This window comes from Enhydra lutris, unplaced genomic scaffold (assembly GCF_002288905.1).
Source record: "Enhydra lutris kenyoni isolate GAN:26980312 unplaced genomic scaffold, ASM228890v2 scaffoldscaffold13, whole genome shotgun sequence".
Classification (NCBI taxonomy): Eukaryota; Metazoa; Chordata; class Mammalia; order Carnivora; family Mustelidae; genus Enhydra; species Enhydra lutris.
The window spans coordinates 50,397,062-50,419,888 of NW_019154097.1; the positions used below are offsets into that span (position 1 = coordinate 50,397,062).

At 45.1% G+C, this 22,827-nt stretch overlaps 1 protein-coding gene across 1 annotated transcript in view; it reads right to left on the minus strand.

Annotated features, from left to right (window-relative positions):
- The window catches only part of LOC111146202 (transformation/transcription domain associated protein), a 115,179-nt gene extending 94,620 nt beyond the window's left edge, over positions 1-20,559 (minus strand). The window contains exons 1-11 of the mRNA XM_022501639.1: positions 20,498-20,559; positions 17,363-17,523; positions 16,900-16,949; positions 11,119-11,229; positions 9,370-9,474; positions 8,335-8,418; positions 5,940-5,996; positions 3,080-3,205; positions 1,563-1,640; positions 1,268-1,356; positions 295-391 (exon numbers count right to left, since the gene is read on the minus strand). Of these exons, the coding sequence (XP_022357347.1) occupies positions 295-391; positions 1,268-1,356; positions 1,563-1,640; positions 3,080-3,205; positions 5,940-5,996; positions 8,335-8,418; positions 9,370-9,474; positions 11,119-11,229; positions 16,900-16,949; positions 17,363-17,462 (897 nt within the window). The 5' untranslated portion in view covers positions 17,463-17,523; positions 20,498-20,559. The remainder of the gene's footprint in view (positions 1-294; positions 392-1,267; positions 1,357-1,562; positions 1,641-3,079; positions 3,206-5,939; positions 5,997-8,334; positions 8,419-9,369; positions 9,475-11,118; positions 11,230-16,899; positions 16,950-17,362; positions 17,524-20,497) is intronic.
- Positions 20,560-22,827: the final 2,268 nt, after the last annotated feature.

Genomic DNA, 22,827 nt, shown 5'->3' on the forward strand with positions numbered 1-22,827 from the left:
TCACACTCCCAAGGTTACATGCACTATCAGCTCTGGGATTCATTTGTCTGACATTCTGGAAAAGGCAAAAACTAAGTGCCAAAAAACAAGTCCGTGTTTGCCAGGGACTGGGGAGAAAATGGGACTGTAAATGTATAAAAGGAATTTTGAAATGCACTCGATTTCGGTGTGTTGGTGGTTACTAACTATATGCATCGGCCAATTCGTAGAACTGAACACCTATAAAAGGTGAATTTTACTGGATGTACATTATATCTCCATAAACTTGACTTAAAATTTTGTCAATGAACTTACCTGATAAATCCTGATGATATAAGCTAAAAATGACAATGTTTTAATCTGAGCAGCAATAAAGTCAGCATACAACTCCTTGTTGTAAAGCTTATGTTGCCTGGATGAGAAGTGAAAAGAATTTACAATGTTAGCTCTTAGTTCTTTAGGTGATGTCAGTATTAATCAAAGCCTACAGTAATTACTAAGCCCTAAAAGTGTGATTTCTACATAGACCGGAACACAGCACCAACTGTAAATACTCTACATTTGTGTGCAGGTCCCAATAACACAAAGGGTATAAAGGCAGTTAGCAAGCAGGTCTCCAAGCCACTGCAGAGCAGCCGTGACGGGCGTCCCACAGAGCCCACGCCAGACAGACCCATGCGGCCGGAGATGCTACCAGGGGACTGCCTATTGCGTGAAAGACCCGGTCAGGGCCACGCAGAGTGTTACGGCTGATTCACCCTCAGATCTTGTCCTCCAAGGACTCAGAGCCAGAGGGGCTGGTCAGTGGAGTGAGTGAGAAAGGTCTTAAGAGAATGCTCTAAGTTGGAGGAAAAAGCTTCAGTGGGGCTTCAAAGATGGATATGCACGGTTCACACGGTCAGTGACGAAGGGCGACGGGTGACGGGGAAAGGGGGTAGAGAACCTTGTAGCACTCGTGCTGAAAGGCACAGCAGGAATGGGGCTTGAAGATGGGAAGTCTCACGTATCCTGCAGCTGGGAGTGAGCACAGTAACCCCTAACGATAGTTCTAAACTCACAAGCCCCCCAAACCTGAGGTACTAGCTCATCTTTTCGAAATAAGGAACTGATAATAACTACTCACATAGTTACGGAACTACAAGTTCACGAAGGCCGAAGTGCTTATCCTTTTACCAAGATTTTATCACTCAAAATATTTACGTCTTACAGAAGATGACAGCAAGGGTATTTTTACTTGGAATTCTAGAACTGTGGCGGTCGGCCATGTCTCTGTCCGAAGAAATCTCACCTGGCTTGTGCAGATACCTGAATTGCAATGGTATTCATGATCAAGGGCACAAATTCAGCAACAACATTGTGGATGTTCAGTTTGTAGAGCTAAAAGCAAACATACCAGATTTTCATGCTCTTACACTCTGCTATGGCAAAAGAAGTTGGCCCAGCAAAAAAACCTCCACGATTTGTTACATTAGTTAGCACATGTACACCCCACACATCTTCCATTTAGCACAGAAAACTGGATGTGAACTTTGTCGAAATACAAGAAGCCCCAAACCCAAGACACTAGTGAGCAACACGCATACCTGATACATCAAAACAACAATAATGGGCAATTCTGCCAACACTTTCAGAGAAAGAGATCCTCTTGGAATGATGGAATGCTGGAAGAGAGAAGCCAGCAGTTATCACCATGGCACGTAACGCGGCCCACCACTAAGCATCGCCCCCGTGAAATAAAGAGAAAGTATTGCCACAGCTTTGTACATATCTGTGGTCAAAGAGCCCAAACATTTTAAAAACAAAGCACGAAGAACTATCATTTAATAATATAAGGGTTTTCATATTTTCCAACGCCATCCCCCACAGTTAAGATATCAGGAAAATTTGTCAAAACTTCGACATTCAAATCACTTGAGGAGATTTTAAATTAGTATCTATTAACCAACTCAAAAGAACAGCAAAAAGTACAAATTTGCGGGGCGCCTGGGTGGCTCAGTGGGTTAAAGCCTCTGCTTTCAGCTCAGGTCATGATTCTAGGGTCATGGGATCGAGCCCCGCATGGGGCTCTCCACTCAGCGGGGAGCCTGCTTCCTCCTCTCTCTCTGCCTGCTTCTCTGCCTACTTGTGATCTCTGTCTGTCAAATAAATAAATAAAATCTTTAAAAAAAAAAAAAGTACAAATTTGCCCAGTTTTACTTAAAAACATTTATAAAGAAAGAATGTTTATGATAAATATGAGAAAAAATTGAATGGTCTAAATATATAAGAACTCCCAGGGCAGGTAAGGAAAATGTGAGACTCGAATACCAAAGGACAACGGATAGGAGCAGACAAGCCAGAAAAGAAACACAAAGACTGAAACTGAAGACAAGTTTCTGAGTCAGGAGGAGAAAAGGAATGAAGGCTTCATTCAAAATGTAGATTCCTGTTTATTCCAGCCCAAACTGAAACGTTCTGCAAAATGACTGCGGTAAAACAAATACGGATGAAATTCTTAATTCAACCCTGGAAACACAGTTGCTCTAGACAGGCTATCTGCGTGCCAGATAGTTCAAATCTGACCTATTACCTGCAGACAATACCAGCATTCTCTTCAAAAGTCTACAAGAAAGGTTTTTCAGATGATGAGAGGGAAAACTAAGGCCAGAACAAAAATTATGTGCTTTGCTGCAGTTAGAAAGCCCGAGTGGTGGGGCTGGAACATTGTCCCCAAGCTTCTGCCCCCCGGAGCCCACGCTCTGAGGTACTGACCTAGAAATTTCTGTGTAGCTTAAAGAGACCTTGTTAATGTCAAAGCTAAGGATGGAGGGGAGGCCTCTCCGCCCGGGCAGCTGTCTTTCCAACAAGTGATTCTGGATTTCCACTATAGTTTTACCATTTAATTTCTGCATCCAAGGTGAGCAGCAGTCCCATTCAGCACCTCAAGGCTGCACAGTCAGTGATGCACACATGTGTTATCTTAAATGCCTCTGGTACTTGGAGAAGAAACCCCCAAAATACACTAAAGATATGCATAAAAAGTCAGTATCTCATACTTCTTCTCTACCTAGTACAGGAAGACATGGATAAAAACAAAACAAAACATCTGAAAAAAACTTACTGTTCTCGTCTCACTGTCCTCTCGTTCTGGATTGACTTTCACAGCAATTGTTGTGATCATACCAACCATTTCCGGGGGAGGGACTGTGTTCTCGGGGATCACCTGAGGATTCTCGAAGTAGCGGTTCTGCATAAAGAGAGCACAAATCATTCTTCCTAAAGTCAGACACAATATTCCTCAGCAAAACACACCTGACCTGTGGTGGAAGAAACCTAATGTCGTCCACATCTCTTGTCACACTGATTCCATACGACCTGGGGTCCTCTCTATGGACAAAGATAACACAACAGTGACAACATTCTCTACCTCCAACAGTGGAGGGAAAAAACCTGCCCAAAGTATTTTCTACCTTTTTTCCTAGCTGGTAGAAGTTGAAATGTGTGACATATTACATTACTACCTCAGCAGGCAGGGGAGAAGGCAGCCCATCTCTCTGGTGGTAGGAACTTAGGAGCTAGTCCCCACTGAATCCACCTTGTAAACAGTCTCCTCCACCGAGTTCAAAGGCAGGGACCGAAGCAAAGGACAGAGAACATTTTTAAAAGCCAAGGCCTTCTCACCATCCTTAGTTCTCAGTGCAATCTGGGCTTCACAGAAGTAAGACCATTTCTTAAAAAAAGCAGCTTCTCTGACTGAAGTGATGGGTGACAGAAATTGGTAACCAGAACTCAAGCTGTTTTTGTTTTTTTTAGATTTTATTTATTTGACAGAGAGTGAGCACACGTGCACACAGCAGGGGGAGCAGCAGGCAGAGGGAGAGGGAGAAGTAGGCCTGCAGAGCAGGGAGCCTGACGTGGGGCTCAATCCTGAGACCCTGGGATCATGACCTGAGCTGAAGGCAGATGCTTAACTAAAAGAGCCACCCTGGTGCCCCTTAAGTCTTAATTAAGCTTTATATATTCCGAGGTTAAAATCCTCAAAATACCAAAAGGGATCCATTTTACTTTGATAATTTTTACAAATTGTTTTTAAAGCTTAAAAAAAAAATCTTTAGGCGGTGCCTGGGTGGTTCGTCGTTGAGCATCTGCCTTCGGCTCTGGTCGTGATCCCAGGGTCCAGAGATGGAGCCCTGCATTGGGCTCTCTGCTCAGTGGGGAGCGTGCTTCTCCCTCTCCCACCCCCCTGCTTGTTCTCCCTCTCTCTCTATCAAATAAATAAATAAATAAATAAATAAATAAATCTATCTTTGGGGAGAAAAAAAATCTTTAGAATAAAAACTCTGAGGGACGCCTGGGTGGCTCAGAGGGTTAAGCCTTTGCCTTCAGCTCAGGTCATGATCTCAGGGTCCTGGGATCGAGCCCCATGTTGGGTTCTCTGCTCAGCGGGGAGCCTGCTTCCCCATTTCTATCTGCCTACCTCTCTGCCTACTTGTGATCTCTCTGTCAAATAAATAAAAAATCTTTAAAAAACAAAACAAAACAAAAAAAAAACTCTGACATAGGGTGCCTGGGTGGCTCAGTGGGTTAAAGCCTCTGCCTTCAGCTCAGGTCATGGTCCCAGGGTCCTGGGATCGAGCCCCACATCGGGCTCTCTGCTCGGCGGGAAGCCTGCTTCCCCCTCTCTCTCTGCCTGCTTCTCTGCCTACTTGTGTTCTCTGTCAAATAAATAAATAAAATCTTAAAAAAAAAAAAAAAAAAACTCTGACATATGAACAGATTTACGCAGAATGATTACCATTACTTGTGATTACTTGTGATAGTTAGGAACTGAAAATTGGGAAAACCTGCACCAAGGAGACAGTTGCAGTACATGCATAGGACAGGAAGTTAAGGGGCCACTAAGAACTATGACTACCAGGGGGCGCCTGGGTGGCTCAGTCGTTAAGCGTCTGCCTTTGGCTCAGGTCACGCCATGATCCCAGAGTCCTGGGATCAAGCGCCCATCAGGCTCCCTGCTCTGGGAGAAGCCTGCTTCTCCCTTTCCCACTCCCCTTGCTTCTGTTCCCTCTCTCAAATAAATAAATAAAATCTTTAAAAAAAAAAAAAAGGAACTATGACTGCTGTCAGAAGTGATTTAGAGGACATACCAAACTGGTCCCAGTGGCACTACCAGGTGAGACTAAGGCAGGGAGGAGCCCGCCCTCACACACACCACGCACTTCCACACACTGCTGACATCACTAAGACCGACTTCTTTCAATACAGAAAGAATTCTAGTGATACTGCAAAGGAGGCTGAAAGTGTACGCCCCTTCCCCAGAAAGCTGTCACAATAGGAGTATAACCACTTTAAAAAGCAGGAAAAATATAGAGGCAAAAAAACAAAACAAAACAAAAACCCACACACACACTCTTCAACATCAATGGTTTCTTACAAGTGAGGAAATTACGGATGATCTGCCTTGGGTTTTGTTGTACTTGTTTATTTATTTTTTTTTTAATTTCCAAAATAAAATTATTGCTTTTATGTCAAAAATAACATATTTAAACTGTGAAAGCAAGAGAATTCCTTTTTTTTTTTTTTTTTTAAAGATTTTATGTATTTATTTGACACAGAGAGACAGTGAGAGAGTGAGAGAGGGAACAGAAGCAGAGGGAGGGGGAGAGGGAGAAGCAGGCCTCCCACCAAGCAGGGAGCCTGACGTGGGGCTGATGTGGGGCTCGATCCCAGAGCCCTGTGATCATGACCTGAGGCGAAGGCAGATGCTTAACAACTGAGCCACCCAGGCGCCTGGAGAATTCTTCTTTTAAATGGCTGATTTATCAAGCTACATTCTGACCATCATCAACCACTCCTCATTCTAAAATCAGCATCCAGCCTTCCCCCATTATTCCTTCAACCCAACTATTCCTAATTCCCTTCGGAATGAGGAAGTAATAAGTAAACATAAATAACAGAGTCAAACAATATTAAAAACATACCACTACTTTTGGAAGCTCCTTGTAAATCTGTTTCACAAAATCCAAAAAATGATGAATCTAAAAATAAAATTTAAAAAAGACAATATGAGGAAGCTATTTATCAACAGAAAACGCTGATAGTAAGTAACAAAAATGTTAATAGTCTTATTATATAAGAACTAATAAACCAGGCAGGAAAAATGTCAGACTCAAAATACAAACAGGCCATGGACATGAACAGACAGACAAAAAAAGAATAAGTTTCTAATTCAGGAAGGGCAAAGGAATGAAAATTAAAATAAATGCCACTTTTTGCCTTTATGAAAGTACTACTATACCACGCGCGAGAGAGTCCAATGAGAGGGAGACTCTCCTGTACTACCAGGAAAAGCATCAACTGCTCAGACCTTTCCAGAAATCGACCTGACAGTATCTATCAGAAGCATTAAAGCATTTACACCTTGGACTTGATAACCCAGCTTACAAACACAGTCCAGGAAATAACCTGAACGGTCAACAAGATACTCACCAACAGTCCTAAAATAAAAATTCTGAAATACCTTAAATATCCAAACACAAGGGCATCGTAAGAAAGACAATTTATTACACATCCATTAAAAACTACCTTTATAAAGGACTTTTCATGATTGGAAAACACCCTTGTATGATGTGATCATACCTTGTATGATGATTTTTTGGATTTTGGGAAACAAAAAAATGCCACATCCAATATTATCACATTTATACAGAAAATATACATAGTAAAAAGAACAAAAATAAAGACATTAGTTTTTTTCAGATGACAAGAATTCTACTTCATCTTGTTTTAATTTCACAATAATCTACAACAGGTTACTAAGGTTCCCAACAGAAAAAGTATCATAATTAGGGTTAACAGCCTGTTTAGTGCCTACTACGCAGGTACCAATCACTCTTAAGAACTTTAACTTTTGTCATTTAATTCTTTAAATACTTCAGGGTGATAAGAGGCTTCTCATACATCTTCAACTTCAACCAACAACCAATGAGTGGCGTTTGGATAGGCAAAATCAAAATGCAGTTAGAAAAGCAGGGGGTTTGGGACGCCTGGGTGGCTCAGTTGGTTGAGCAGCTGCCTTCGGCTCGGGTCATGATCCCAGCATCCTGGGATCGAGTCCCACATCGGGATCCTTGCTCATCGGGGAGCCTGCTTCTCCCTCTGCCTCTGCCTGCCATTCTGTCTGCCTGTGCTTGCTCTCTCCCCCTCTCTCTCTCTGACAAATAATTAAATAAAATCTTTAAAAACAAAAAAAAAACAAAAAAAAAACAAAAAAAAAACCAAAAAAAAACAAAAGAAAAGCAGGGGGTTTATTGATACGCTAAAAGTCTGCTAAAGGATCCTGACTCCAGATGGGAAGTCTTCCGTTCTACTAAATCTGCATGTTTCCCTATTTATCGCATACCCACATATTTAACTGGGTATGAGTTCTCTGGTGTCAGAGAGAACAGGACGCAGAATCAAAGGTCTTCCCACACTTGCTACATTTATATTTCACTCCTGCAGGACTTCCTTAAAGAACACCTGATTTTTGACTGATTCTCCACTCTTGTTAGATGAACATGGTTGCTGCCCACTATGAACTCTTCCACATCTAACTCGAATCAATAAAGAATGAGTATAAAAAACGGGCACTTTGTGGGAGAGTATGTTTGCCAGGATATACAGATTGTAATTATATGTGTTTCCAAAAAAAAAATTTTTTTTCCCTAAGATTTTATTTATTTATTTGACCAACAGAGATCACAAGTAGGCAGAGAGGCAGGCAGAGAGGGGGAAGGGAAGCAGGCTCCCTGCCAAGCAGAAAGCCCGATGCAGGGCTCGATCCCAGGGTCCTGGGATCATGACCTGAGCCGAAAGCAGAGGCTTTAACCCCCGGAGCCACCTAGGCGCCCCCCCCCCAAAATTTTTTTAATTCTTTAAGCAACCTTTTGAGGATATGTCCTGTGAGAATCCTCATTTTACAATAAAGGCTCCAAAAGGCTCGACACTTACAATGTTAGTACCTACTAATTACAAGGCTGAGATTCCAACCCAGTTCTGACTTCAGAACCCACATCTTAAACCACTGCAGGGCATAAAATGACTGGAGCCTTTTAGCACACCAGATGTGTAAATACCAGAATTACCCAAAGAGCCCTGCCAGTCTGGTAGTTTACCACATTTCAAAGAAATGTACAAATTCAGCCAAATAGTCATGTAAACATTATCAAGAAAAAAGTCACTGTGAAACTTGTAAAGAATTTCCCCCAAACTTAGGGTATCCTTTTCTTGAATGCAGCACATCTCCAGTCAATTCTAAGAGAGCAAATAAACCACACAGTAGGAAAAAAAACCTGTTGACACACTTTTATAAATGCCATCCGGCTAAACACTTACTTCTTGTGTGATGGGCGGCCTGAACTGTTTGTGTAGCTCAATGATTATTCTTAGACAAATAAGAACATTCTCTTCATTTTCCGTCTTTAAAAAAAAGTATTTAGAAAAGAGTTATACTTCTGAGGTTATCTTAATCTAAAGATTACAGACTATCTTCCAAGCATTTTTCTGCATACACACCCTACATCAGCCAACTCAGATTCAATCTGTGGAACACAGAACATAATTATCTCAGATAAGAAGCTTTTGAGGTCTTTGGTGGACCACATGAAGGGCATCCCACCAGTAAGCTTTGGAAAGTAATACTCCCACAGATGAAAAACGGCACTTAAGGCAAGTCACGCTATGAGTGAAGGTCTTAGTGATACAAATGACACTTCTTCGTTGCTTGAAAATGTTGTCAGAAAAACCCAGTATGTTTTTATTGGACCACTGGCTAAACACTTTACACTCTTGGAATGGGGTGTCTTCCCCATCTTACCCACGGGAAGCTAGTGCTCAGAGAAGGTAAGCCACATGGCTAACATGATACAGCCAACATGAGTTAGAGCCGGATCTAAAGCCATCTCTATCCCCTCCAAAGCTCACTCTTCCAAGGGGCCCAGAAACACAACAGAATTCTAAACATCTCGTGCTTAAGAACAGCAAGAAAACAATTTTCAAGGCTAACGTAACAGGTAGGTGCCAGATGGATTCACCAGAAGAATCAAACTCTTTATAAGCATCTACTGTGCCTAAAGTAGCACGAAGTCAAAGAGCCTTGCAACTCTGAGTTTATCAGCCCAGCCCTTTCCAAAGATTTCCACCATATGTAGTCAATTCCCCGCCAACTCAAAACAAACCATCTTCAATTAATACTACTTCTTAGTAATTTGGTCAGCAAAATGGGGGGAAAACAGACATTAAGAAAATTTTTACTCATGTGAATCAGAACTTCAGTGAAAGGGGAAATAGTTGTGTAATACTAGATTCCGCAATAAGAAAACCACTGACAATCAAGATACGGCTAAGTAACAAAAAATTCTCAAAGATTACCTCTAAAAAGCGAAACATCACAGACAGAACATTTTTTGTATGAGGACGAAGATGTTCATTGGTTGGTATTCTGTGAATTATTTCAAGTACTAGCTTCCGCAGTTGCTGGTGAAGGAAAAAAAAGAAGGTCAGTATCAAATCCTCCCAACAGTCCCAAAGTCATTCTTTCACACTGTAAGGTACACGGCTATCTGCAGCCAGCACTGGGAAATGCCAAATTACAAGATAGACCCCACTTCAAAAATAATGCTGTGAATTACTAAAATGGTATCCCAGGTATGTACCACAAACCACTGTTTTCAAGATTTCTAACAGCTATGCACCAAATGGACCAAGTCCAACTTTCCCTCTTCCACAACTAACCATTATTCCCTGGTTAGGAAGGGCCCCAGCGCGTGAACATCTGGAGGGTTTCACGCGAAAGAGCCTGGAACAAACGGAACTTGGTTTGGGGTCTCCCGCCAACAGGGTCTGCTTCCTACAGTCCTATATCCGGATCCCCCTTGGGCTCGGTGACTGATTACACAACCCGACTAAGCTTTCAGGATTCGGGCGATGGAGCTGACAACTGAAAGGCAGGTCAAAGGTGTGGGCCTTCAACTGGTATGACATAAAAATGTGGCAATAACTTTATTTGGCAATAACTTTCACTGGCATTATGGCAATTTTTAAAGACTTATTTATATTTACATATAATATATATTTTTATATTATATATATGTTCATAGAAAAAATTGGTATGAGACTTCAAATAATCAAGGTGGGGAAGGGGGTGCAAAGAGCAGCGGGGATACAGATAAAAACTGGTCAGGGGTGCCTGGGTGGCTCACTGGGTTAAAGCCTCTGCCTTCAGCTCAGGTCAGGATCCCAGGGTCCTGGATCCAGCCCCTCATCGGGCTCTCTGCTCAGCGGGGAGCCTGCTTCCCTTCCTCTCTCTCTGCCTGCCTCTCTGCCTACTTGTGATCTCTGTCTGTCAAATAAATAAATAAAATCTTTAAAAAAAAAAACAAACTGGTTAGAAGTCAGGAGAACTGTAACTAGAAGAGCAGAGGCAGGCAATAGGTATGGAGAGGATCACTAGAGGATCACTCCTTCTTTTTGTGGATATTTGAACTCAGTGTACACACGTCACTAGCTGGCAAATGTGAATGACTTAAATTAAAACCTTAACTGATGAGGCATGGTTGGGGACAGAGTTATCCTTACATGACAAAACCTTATTTTAAAAAGCAGAACCCTGGGGCACCTGGGTGGCTCAGTGGATTAGGGCCTCTGCCTTCGGCTCGGGTCATGATCCCAGAGTCCTGGGATCGGGCCCCGCATGGGGCTCTCTGCTCAGCAGGGAGCCTGCTTCCTACTCTCTCTCTCTGCCTGCCTCCCTGCCTCCTTGTGGTCTCTGTCTGTCAAATAAATAAATAAAATCTTAAAAAAAAAAAAAAAAAGCAGAACCCTAGGGACGCCTGGGTGGCTCAGTGGGTTAAAGCCTCTGCCTTCGACTCAGGTCATGATCCCAGGATCCTGAGATCGAGCCCTGCATCGGGCTCTCTGCTCAGTGGGGAGCCTGCTTCCCTTCCTCTCTCTCTGACTACTTGTGATCTCTGTCACATAAATAATAAATAAAATCTTAAAAAAAATAAAATAAAATAAATAAAGTGGAACCCTAAATTTTCTCAGGTGTTTTAATTCATAAATGCCTGTGATCTTACAGCATGACATATCCCCGCTCCCCGACATTTCTGAACAGATTACCTGGGCTGGTTTCTCCTGGAGAAACTGAACTTCTCCGTCTTGAAGAAATGTGAGAAATCGAGGGATGATATGTTCCAGGAACGTGGAATACTGAGGAGATGATGTCACATTCTAATTTTGCAAAAATAAAAGAAAACCCCATTAAGTTTGTGGACATACCTTCCTTTCAAATTCATGTATTATCATCTCAAGAAAATATAAAGCATGTTAGTGAAGCCAACAGTAATTTTTAATGCTTTTAGACGCTTTGGTGATAACACAGTTTTAAGTAAAAAATGATCACTGTTTCTGAAATACAATTTAAGATAGAAAGTGAATGTTAAAATTTACTGTTCAAAGTACACATACTAATGCTGGGGAAAAGGTAGAACCTAGCACCTGTCCTAGAGACTGCCTCTGCCACAACCTAAGTTTGAGCCCTCCAAAAAATCTTTTGCCTTCTAGATCTTAGCATCTTCAAGTGGAAAATGAAGAGCTTAAACAAATTGGCACATTTTTCTACTCGGAAAAGCTAATTTATTGGTCAGGTCCATATCAATTCGATGGTAATCTAACCTCATCTATTAATCCCAGCACTGACTTTAAGAGGAGAACTGGAAATGAACATCCAGTCTGGAGACGGTGCAGTACAATGCATCCTAAGCAGTTTCTGGATCCCGCTTAGGAAGTGGGAACCAGAGGCAGTGACCATGCCCCCATCTGTTGACTGTCCTAGCATTTCTCACCTTACGGAATGACGTGGAGATTACGTGAGTTAATTTAGGACACAGTAAATGCTCTATGGTAAATGGTCATTAATATCATCCGGTGTTATTACCAGAGCCCCCGTGTGCTAAATACTGAGCTGTGTTGTTCTTCCTCTTTCTCACTCAGTCCTCATGAGCCCAAGGTGAAGTATTGTCTCCATATCACGGATAAAGAGGCTCAGAGAGGTCATAAAACTTGCTGAGTGTCAGTCCATAGGCTTTAGAAGTGGTTGGAAATTGAGTGTCTTTAACAGCCAAGTCCTTTCCCCTTTTAAGGCCTCACTTGCTCATTCAACAGTCACTGAGGCTCTATCATGTGCTCAGTGGGGATAAGACGAAGAAAACAGAGAGGCACCCAGGTGGCTCAGTCGGTTGAGGGTCTAACTCTTGGCTTTGGCTCAGGTCATGATCTCAGGATCGTGAGATCGAGCCCCACATCAGGCTCTGCGCTCAGTGGGGAGTCTGCTTAGGAATCTCTTCTCTCCTTTTGTTCCTCCCCCAACTCGTGCTTGCCCATGTGCACGCTCTCTAAAAATAAATAAATATTTTTTAAAAAGAGAGAGAGAGAGACAGAGAAAAGAGAGTTGATACAATTCATGCCCTCCCAGATGGGGGGAGGCAGTCATGTACTGGGAAAACAGATTAAAAAAAAGAACAATACAGAATTATGATGGAGGAAATACTGGCAACTAAGGGAACACTAAATGCAGGATGGAACCAAGGGCAGAGAAGGTTCTAAGAAAAGCCTTTGCAGGGGTGCCTGGGTGGCTCAGCGGTTAAAGCCTCTGCCTTTGGCTCAGGTCGTGATCCCAGGGTCCTGGTATCGAGCCCCACGTCGGGCTCTCTGCTCAGGAGGGAGCCTGCTTCCTCCTCTCTCTCTGCCTGCCTCTCTGCCTACTTGTGATCTCGGTCTCTGTCAAAATAATAATAATAATAATAATAATAATAATAATAATATCTTAAAAAAAAAAAGCCTATGCAAAGGCACAAAATTATGAGAAAGCATGGATGTAAAAGGCACGTAAACTAGCTGAGCCCCGCAGGTGGGAGCGCGAGAGCAAGGGGTTCGGCAGTTACCATCACGAGCCTGACAGGCCCTTGAGGGAGGCATCTGGGCAGTTAATTAAATACAAGTGTCTGAAACTCCAGACATGGATCTGGGCTGCAGATAGAGATGTGGGGTTTTCTACCATTATAAAGTAATCTTGGAAGAGGAGTCTATGAAGGAAGAGAAGAAACAGACGAAAACCAAAAAAGTGTTGCCACAGGAGCCAAGAAAGAAAGTAGTGGGAATCTTAGAATGTGGGCCTGAGCACCAGGCTCCCAAACCCAACCCAGGGCTCCATTCACACCGAACACTGGTGGCAAAAGCCCTCAGGTACCTCCCAGCCTCTCCCCAAACAGGCTGGGAATTCACTGGGGGCAGAAACCTTAACCCCCAAAGCTTAAAGCTTTTTACAAAATACCCACATTCAAGGACTTAAGGAACAAGAAGATTCCCACTGGAACGTTATCACGGTCACCAAAAAATCAAGTTCATCAGCACATGAGTCCATACCAACTGCGGCTTCCATAGGTTCCAAAACAGTTTCAAGTTCCTCTGATAAAAAAAGATTCATTCAGCAAGCTGCCTGGTTATTCTGCCAGAATTTCAACTCAGCCCCCAGCTTTTTGACCCAAATGAACTTTTCATGTGAATTCTAACCTGAAGGTTCCTTTATTTCCAGTCCTGAAAGATGGCCCATAGAACCTTTAGTTAGCCCACAAATTTATTCCTAAGTGCTTAGTGAAATGTATTTAAGACTCCCGAAAGCGTTGGGATTTTTCTTTTGTTAATTTCGCTCACCTCATTCTAATATTCTTCTGGGGCAGTAGTGGTGGTAATTTAGAATTACCTACTGCGGTTCATTCTAGTATTTAATTCTTTGAAGAGCTTAGTCATCTGAATTTCATGGAAGGCCAATGTTTCTATCAAACAGATTTCCAAAGTCACAATTTTTGAAAGCCCCAGGTACACACACTGCTTCACTGCCTTTTAGTTCTGTGAATTTAGTCAATGTGTCTGTGACCAAAGTCAGAAATTAACTTGCTAACTGCCAGACAGGAGAGAAAGGGGTGGGACACTTACAGCAGACAGCCCCAGGCCCACATGCAGAGAGAGACCTGAAACAAGAGCTCCTTTCTGTGGGTTCACCAGCTCCCCATGACTTCATCCTCTCAAAGCCGCTGAGGCTATGGTTCTCACTTAGCAGTTCTTCCAAAAATGCAGAATGCACGCCTATCACGTCCTCCCTCCCACCTCTTTTTTTTTTTTTTTAGCTTTTTTGTTTTTTGGTGTGTTTTTTTGTTGTTGTTGTTATTTTTTAACAGCTTGCGTTAGCAGCTTGGGCAGAAGAGAAAGCTCTTTAGCTCAATCTTGAAATATCTCAGGATTTTTTTTCCCCAGCTCAGTTCAAAGCAACAAGTCCTTAAAAACTGTCTACTTAAAATAAAACCACCAAAAAAACCTCCCACTGAACGGAAATACTATCCAGTGCTACAGAGTAGGGCCCTGATTCATTCCCACTAGCATTTATTTGATCCTTTGTAATTCAAATGACCAGGCCAAAAGCTAAAAACATTTTATCTGCTGTTCTTAATCACATTAACTGAAAAATGTTTTATTACCCCCACATCAAAAATAAGAAATGTGACTTTTTCTCCTGCCTATGAAACTAACAGCACACAACTAACCATAAAGTTGGACAACAAAAAACAAAAAACAAAACGGAGAATGGTTTTCAGATGCTGAACAAGAGGCAGGGCCAGACCACAATCTCCAGGAGAAGGGGAGCTTATATGGCCAACGTGGCTCTCCGCCTGCGTCCCTCCATCCCTCCGGAAATCCTGACTGGGGCTCAGCAGGCGGACCCTGCCAAAGTGAGGAGCTAACAAGAGTTCCAAGCAGTCCAGGTGGCCGGAATCTGCAAAGCAGAGCCCCAGAGAAACAGAACTACAGGCAATGGTCTTCTCTGAGACCTTGACTGAGGACTGGACTGCACGTACTAAGTAAGATGAAGTAAGACCACCTGAACCTTACCAGACAGTTGACAGCTTTGGGACTGAGAGATCTGAAGATGTACAAGAGGTCCAGCAATGTTGTAGGATGGTGGGGTTCCAGCCTGGACACAGTGCAAACACATTCCTAACACCTCTTTAACACCCCAGACATCCAGGGGCACCTGGGTGGCTCAGTCAGTTAAGGGGCCGCCTTCAGCTCAGGTCATGATCCCAGGTCCTGGGATCAAGCCCCGCACTGGACTCCCTGCTTAGCAGGGAGTCTGCTTCTCCCTCTCCCGGCTGCAAGGCCTACTTGAGCTATCAAATAAAATCTTTTTTTTTTTTTTTTAAAGATTTTGTTTATTTGTGATAGAGCACAAGCAGGCAGAGTGGCAGGCAGAATGGCAGGCAGAGGCAGAGAGAGAAGCAGGCTCCCTGCTGGACAAGGGGCCTGATGTGGGACTCGATCCCACAAATAAAATCTTTTAAAAGAACGAAAACAAGGGGTGCCTGGGTGGCTCAGTGGGTTAAGCCTCCGCCTTCGGATCGGGTCATGATCCCAGGGTCCTGGGATTGAGCCCCACATCAGGCTCTCTGCTCCATGGAGAGCCTGCTTCCTCCTCTCTGCCTACTTGTGAGCTCTGTCAAATAAATAAAATCTTTAAAAACAAACAAATAAACAAAAAACCCACCCCAGACATCCAGCTGAGGAAGGACCATGCCCTACAGGAAGACCTATTCTAGACCTCTACAACAAGCCAAGCCTAAAATCAACCTCTGATAGTATACATGGGGAGCTGGAGTTTGGAGGCTGAATCCTGCCAAGTTAGAGACACCTGGTGAACACCTTAGCTTTCCACGGATCCTCTTATGCCACAGCATAAAGCCAAGCCTACACATGTTCAAGGAGATCAGTTAGGAACTGAACTGCCTATCACAATCAAAATATCAGTACTCTTCAGAGAAGGTAACAGAATCCAGAGTCCCTATACTTCACATATAGTATTTGCCATATTATCAAAAACTACTAGACAATGCAAGAAACAGGATAATGTGACCCATAGTCAGTAGAAACTAACCCTCATCTAGCCCAAATGTTGGATTTATTAAAGACTTTAACGCAGTCATTATAAAACAGTCCAAGAATAATAACAACAACAAGACGATGTTGGTACATGATGATAATCTCTTGAAGAAGGGAAATCTGAAAGAACCAAATGGAAATTCTAAAACTGCAAGTACAAGAACTAAAACAAAAACATATAAAAAGTAAACTGAAACTTTACAACCTCTCAGCCAACTAGACAAGACACAAAAACAGCAAACCTGAGGGCAGATAATGGAAATCATCCCATCCAGAGAACAAAGGGAAGACTGAAGAAAAGTGAACAGAGCCCAAGGACCCACGGTCCGCTGGGAAATCGTGGAACGTGAGGCTCGGAGAGAGGAACTGGTCAAGGTCATGCAAGTGCTCTCAGTCCACAGTAACACACCTGAAAGTAATGAATCTACAGTATAAGTCTGAAGGCATCCTGAAAGTTTATGCCTCTCAAGATGGAAAAAAGTTTAACCACCAAAACCAAAGCAACATCCCTCAACATCATTTGAAGTTTACAGTCACTGGTATGAAGCAGCTGGACAACACTATGCACACATCAAATTTCAGTTGTGAAATAACATAAATCACCTTAACAGAATGATTGTTTTTTTAAAGATTTTATTTATTTATTTGGCAGACAGAAAGAGATCACAGTAGGCAGAGAGAGAGAGAGGAGGAAGCAGGCTCCCCGCCGAGCAGGGAGCCCCATGCGGGGCTCGATCCAAGGACCCTGGGATCATGACCTGAGCCGAAGGCAGAGGCTTAACCCACTGAGCCACCCAGGCGCCCCTTAACAGAATGATTTTTGACTCACTAGTAAGACCGACAAGGAAGCGACTGGCAAGTTCACGTAAATATTTACCTCGTAAGTAAAAAAAATATACATTAAATTCATACCTCAAAATTTTCACTAACTTCTTGCATCATTTTTAACTTTGTTTCATCAGCTGTGAATGACAAAACAAGTCGTCAGATAATCGAAATTACATTAAGGATCTTCACAAAATTAATGGATTTAACAACTTAAGAGAAGCAATCAGATCTTATCAGTTTCACTGTCACAGTCCAACAGAAGGCACATAACTAGTTTCCCTACAACCAGTCACACACATTCACACTCTCAGACGTACGTGTGCATGCACAGACAAGGATATACACACACACACACACACACACACACACACACACACGTGCCTCTTTGGGGCTCCAGGTAGTAATGTACATCACTTTGCTTCTCCACAAGGCAGAGAATGGGAAATTTAGGGTAAGAATATCTGTTCATCCCAATGTGTACATCATCTGAATTGAGATGAATGAGTCACCATAACGCATTTCTTAATGACAAGAAGGATCAACTCACGTGTATTTACATCCGTGAGAGCTGCCACAAACTGAAGGTATTTTTTCATCAGAGTGGTTTGGTCAACCACCGTGGCCCCCTGCGTTGCAACAAATGCCATTTTTCTTTTGAGCTGGTTTGTTTCTCAAGAGAAAAGTATCAGGCCCATGAGTTCACCCAGCCTATGAAAAGAAGCATATGGTTAGCCAACTTATTGAAGGCACAGGCTCACCGTCATTATGAAAATCATATCTAAATGGCTGTATTAAGCTAATTACTTTTTTCTTTTAAAGATTTTATTTATTTATTTGTCAGAGAGAGTGAGCACAGGCAGACAGAGAGGCAGGCAGAGGCAGAGGGAGAAGCAGGCTCCCTGCTGAGCAAGGAGCCCGACGTGGGACTCAATCCCAGGACGCTGGGATCATGACCTGAGCTGAAGGCAGTCGCTTAACCAACTGAGCCACCCAGGCGTCCCAAGCTAATTACTTTTTAATTAACCCACAATACTATTCCCTCTGCTTTTTTGAAAGTAAAATTTCCTTGAACCCATTTTTCCTATTAATTTCTAAACATGATTTTTATAAACAGAGGCTTTTCCCTCCCTTACTGTTTATCCTTCTTTCCCTAGGCCAGGGGTGGGCAACCTCTCTGTAAGCCAGACAGTAAATATTTCAGACTTTGTGGTCTCTATCAAAACTACTCAGGGGGTGCCTGGGTGGCTCAGTGGGTTAAGCTGCTGCCTTCGGCTCGGGTCATGATCTCAGGGTCCTGGAATCGAGTCCTGCATCGGGCTCTCTGCTTGGCAGGGAGCCTGCTTCCCTTCCTCTCTCTCTGCCTGCCTCTCTGCCTACTTGTGGTCTCTGTCAAATAAATAAATAAAATCTAAAAAAACAAAAACAAAACAAACAAACAAACAAACAAACAAAAACTTCTCAGCTCTGTTACAGCCAGAAAACAGCCGTGGACCACATAAATGGAAGAGCGTGGCTGTGATCCATAAAACTGTATTTAGGGACACTGAAATTTGAATGTGATGTAATTCTTCACTTGATCTTAGCCAAAAGGCCGAGAAGCGATTGAATGTCATATAATTCTTAAATGCCATGAAACATTACTCTTTTTTTCAACTTTTCTCAACCATTTAAAAACATAAAAATTCTTAGTTCGTGGGCCAAATAAAAAGAGGTAGCTGAGGGGCACCTGACAGGCTCAATCTGTGGAACACGCAACTCTTGGTCTTGGGGTTGTAAGCTCGAGCCCCACATTAGGTGTAGAGATTGCCTAAAAATAAAAATCTTGGGATGCCTGGGTGGCTCAGTGGGTTAAGCCTCTGCCTTTGGCTCAGGTCATGATCTCAGGGTCCTGGGATCGAGCCCCGCATGGGGCTCTCTGCTCAGCAGGGATCCTGCTCCCCCTCGCCCCCCCGCCGCCGCCTGCCTCTCTGCCTACTTGTGATCTCTCACTGTCAAATAATAAAATCTTTAAAAAATAAAAATAAGTATCTTAAAACAACAACAAAAAAAGGGCAGCTGACTGGATTGGGCAACCTCTACCCTAGGTGACTGGTTTTCACACTTCAGTGTGCACTAAGATCACCAGGTGCCAAAGGTGAACCTCCAAGCACTACCCAGAGACTGTGGTTCAGTGAGGGGCCCGGGAAGCTGTAGATTTTGCTTGCAGCTAGCACAAAGTAGGCACTTAGGAAATGCTGCCTGAATGAATGAATGAATGAATGCTTCAAGTTGCTGAGGACCACACTTGAAGAACTACCTCTCCAGGCTGACACCTACACAGAGGGAGACCTGGTTTCTGCTTTAAGAGCTCACAAAAAGTATCTTGAGAACCTGGTTAATTTGCTTTTACGCATCCTCCTTGTATATATAACCGTTTAATTTCACTCTGCATCAAAAGGCAGCTTCATGACTTAATTTTCTCCTCCTTTCTGCAGGCCTTTCAAAAGCCCTCCCTACCGGAAGCCCTCCCTTAGCGGCTCACACTTCTCCCAAGTGACGGGGACACCCTGACTCCACACAGCCTCTCCGGGCCACTCTCTTCGAGACACCAAAAGCACTTCTCCCACGCAGAGAAGACGCCGACTGCTGCTCTCTCGCACTCCTCCGACTCAGAGCAGGAAAACTCGCCGAGACTGAAGAGAGGCACCCTGTCAGCCCCGCTGGATGACCTGACGACTGCTTCCTCTTTGAGGACGCACGCCCTCCGCCAAACACGAATGCCCCCCCAACCCCCATCCCATCCCTGGGGACCCAAGAGCAGGGTCAGGGCCTCTCCGTGCCTACGAAACTTGTGGTCGTGCCCAAACTCCTTAAAAGCTTGAACCCCCTCTTTCACCGAAGTCGGTTCACTCTTCCATTTCCCGGGGCCCCAAAAGGCCAGGCCCCGCGTTCCTGCCGGGCCGTGGGGGGGAGGAGGCGTGGGCCTGAGAAGGGAAAACGGCCCATCGCGCCTGTCCGTGGGAGAGAGGCTTGAAGACGCCGGGGCCGAGGGCCTGGCCTCTGTCCGGCCCCCTCGTCCCGGCCCAGGTGGAAAGGCCGGCGCCGCCCGCGCACGGACGGACAAACGGCCCCGCCGCCCCGCCCCACCGCGCCGAGCCTGATGCAGCGCCGCCGGGCCAGAGAGGGCGCTGTCTTGGCCGCTACCTTCGCTCTCCGCGCCGGGCCAGACCAGCCAGGGGCCTGCGTGGAGGCCGGGCGTGCCAGGCTGGCCTGGGGACGCTTCTGGGGGTACGGGGCCCCAAACCCACACTCTCTCTCCCAGGTCTCAAACGGCTCGCCGTTTCCCTCCTTTTGTCGCCGTCTCCGGACACCCAGCGTCCGCCCTCCAGGCCGCGGTACGGCGAGCGCCGAGGGCCAATTCTCGCGCCGCGAGCCCTCCGCCTCCCAGCGCTCCTCAGCGCGGCCAAGCAGCGGGAGGCTACAGGGCGGCCGCCGGCTTCGGCCTGCCGGGCTGGGCACCGGTGGGTACCGGGTGGGGAATGGCCGGGTGGAGCGGACGCAAGGAGCCTACCTCTGTCGCTGCGCGGAGCAGCCGCGCCGCAGAGGCCTCCTCCCCACGCTGGGGACCCGCCGCACCGGCCCGGGCCTTCGCGCGCGCCTCCCGGGGCCGTTCCGCCGCCCTCTCGCGCCGGCCCGCGCTTACCCTCAGCTCGGCGGCGGGCCTCCTGCAGACCCAGCCCGACACCCCCAGCGAAGCCCTCGCCGCCGCAGCCACAGCCGCCGTGCAGTCCCGCCCCCGCTTAAAGCGGCCGCGCCCGCCGCGGGAGAAATAGGTCCGGGCGCGCCGCCCCCAAGTGGGTGCGGCCTGGGCGAGCGGCGGGAGCGGGGAGGGGCGTTGCGCCCGGTCGGTCCCGCTCGGCCCTTTAAACCTCCTCCTGGTGGGCGGAGCCGTCCGCATAGCTGGAGAGGCCGCAGGTGCCGGCCGTCTTGGGGTTCCTTCTGCCCTAAATAGGCGCGCAGGAGCCAGGTCTGGGAAGGGTAGGGAAGGGACACGGGGGCTGCGGCAGGGCGGTGGGCACCCGAGGGGCTCCCTTAGCAGGCGGCGGTCGGGCCCAGGCAGAGTCCATCCCTGAACTGAATGTGGCAGTCCGGGCGGGTTTCCTCCCTCCTCCCTTCCTGGGCTCGTTTTTTAACCAGTCGAAAAGGGGAGGAGGCAAGCAGGCTGGAGACAGAGGAGACCCTGTATGCAAAGGAAAGCCCTGGTGTTCTGCTCCGAGGTGGCCGGCCTGATCATTTGTTCTGCAGCTGCATCACCGAGGCGGGACCGCAGACGATCTCTGTCAGCTCCTACCTGGAGGGCAGATGTCTCTGGCCAGGACAGACCAGTGATGAGAAGAAAGGGGAGTGGGGCAGAAGGCCCTGATGCCTACGTGAGATGGCGTGGGCAGGACCAAGACGCCTTAGAAGGGAAAAGTACTGTTGAGCCTTACCTATGACTCCATCTAGAAGAGCGGCTCCTGGTAACCCATGGTTACCATGTTAGATGGACAGAGCATTAAAGTGATGGCCTATCTCCACCATCTCCATTACCTGATTCCACCACCTACCCTTTCCCAACAATATCTTACCCTCCCCCACATCATCACTAAGTTACCAAAGTCTTTGTGTTCCCTTCACAGAAAGATACATTTCACACTTTGCAATAAATGCAGTTTGCAACAGCTGCAATGTATCTCGGAATAAAGGCGCACTATTCAGAAGCATGCTCCTTACTTGTTTAAAAATGTTGCCACTCAAGAACAACCTTCTGTTGAACTGAGATTTTACATCAATATATTTCGTGTCACTTGTTTCTTCCCTGGGAGAAATGAAATGGGTCAGAATAACTTCCCCGCCCAAGGAAAAAGTACTTGCAAGCAGAATCCTCTCTGCTCCTTAGCACCCCCCCCCCAAAGTAATAGCTCCAAAGCTGGGGAAGGTTTAATAATCTGAGAGCTGAAATCAGTGTACAGTTGTTTCATATTGTTCGGTGGAAAGGGGGTGGAGAAAAAAGCAGAAAGTAGATAAATCTTTTGATAAGTTTCAGATTAATTGCACATGCTAAAGACCTACAGTTAAGCCTAGCTCTAATGTTGGCTAAATTCCTGCACTTCCCATGGCCCTAGCTTCTCCTAACAAAGTACCCAAAATGTTGTTTGATTTTTGTCTGCTTTCTTGTCAGAGACAGTGTCAACTCTATCCCTATCAGGTAAATTAGATCACACCACTCCTCTGCTTAAAACCCTCCAAAGACTTTTCAGCTCATCCTCATTGCCTGGCCTTATGTACCTCCCAACCTCACTCTTCATGGTTCTAGCTGCTGTGGCCTTGCTGTGCCTCAGGCCAACCTAGGACCTCTGGAATGTTCTTTCCTCAGAGGCACACAGCTGACTCCTTGTCATCCTTGATGAGCTCAAATATCACCTCCTCAGAGACAACTTTCTTAAGGCCCAGTGTAAGAAAACCACTGCTCCTACCACCACCCCCATTCACTATCTCATAATACTATAATACTGTAATAATTTCACCAGGGGAAATACTCAAAATGCTGTATTTCCCCTCAATAACCTCGTAATCTGAACATCAGTTTTAGGGTGGCCTTTGCAGTGGCTTCTGTGACATAGTACTACTACATTTAGTAGTCACAAGACTATCTGTGACTACTATAAAATAATTATTCAATGCAATCAAGTTACACATAAAAAATGTAATCTTATTATTTTCTTTTCTGCATTTAGTTCGTTTTTAATCATTTTTTTAGAGATTTTATTTGAGAGAGAGCTCGTGCATGCACACAAGTTGGGGGGAGGGTCAGAGGAAGAAGCAGACACCTGCGCTGGGCAGGGAGCCCCAACTCAGATCTGAGATCATGGCCTGAGCCAAAGGCAGATGTTTAACCCACTGAGCCACCTAGGTGCCCCTAAAAAAAATTTTTTTAAGATTTTATTTTTAAGTGATTTCTACGCCCAACATGGGGCTCAAACTTAACAGCCC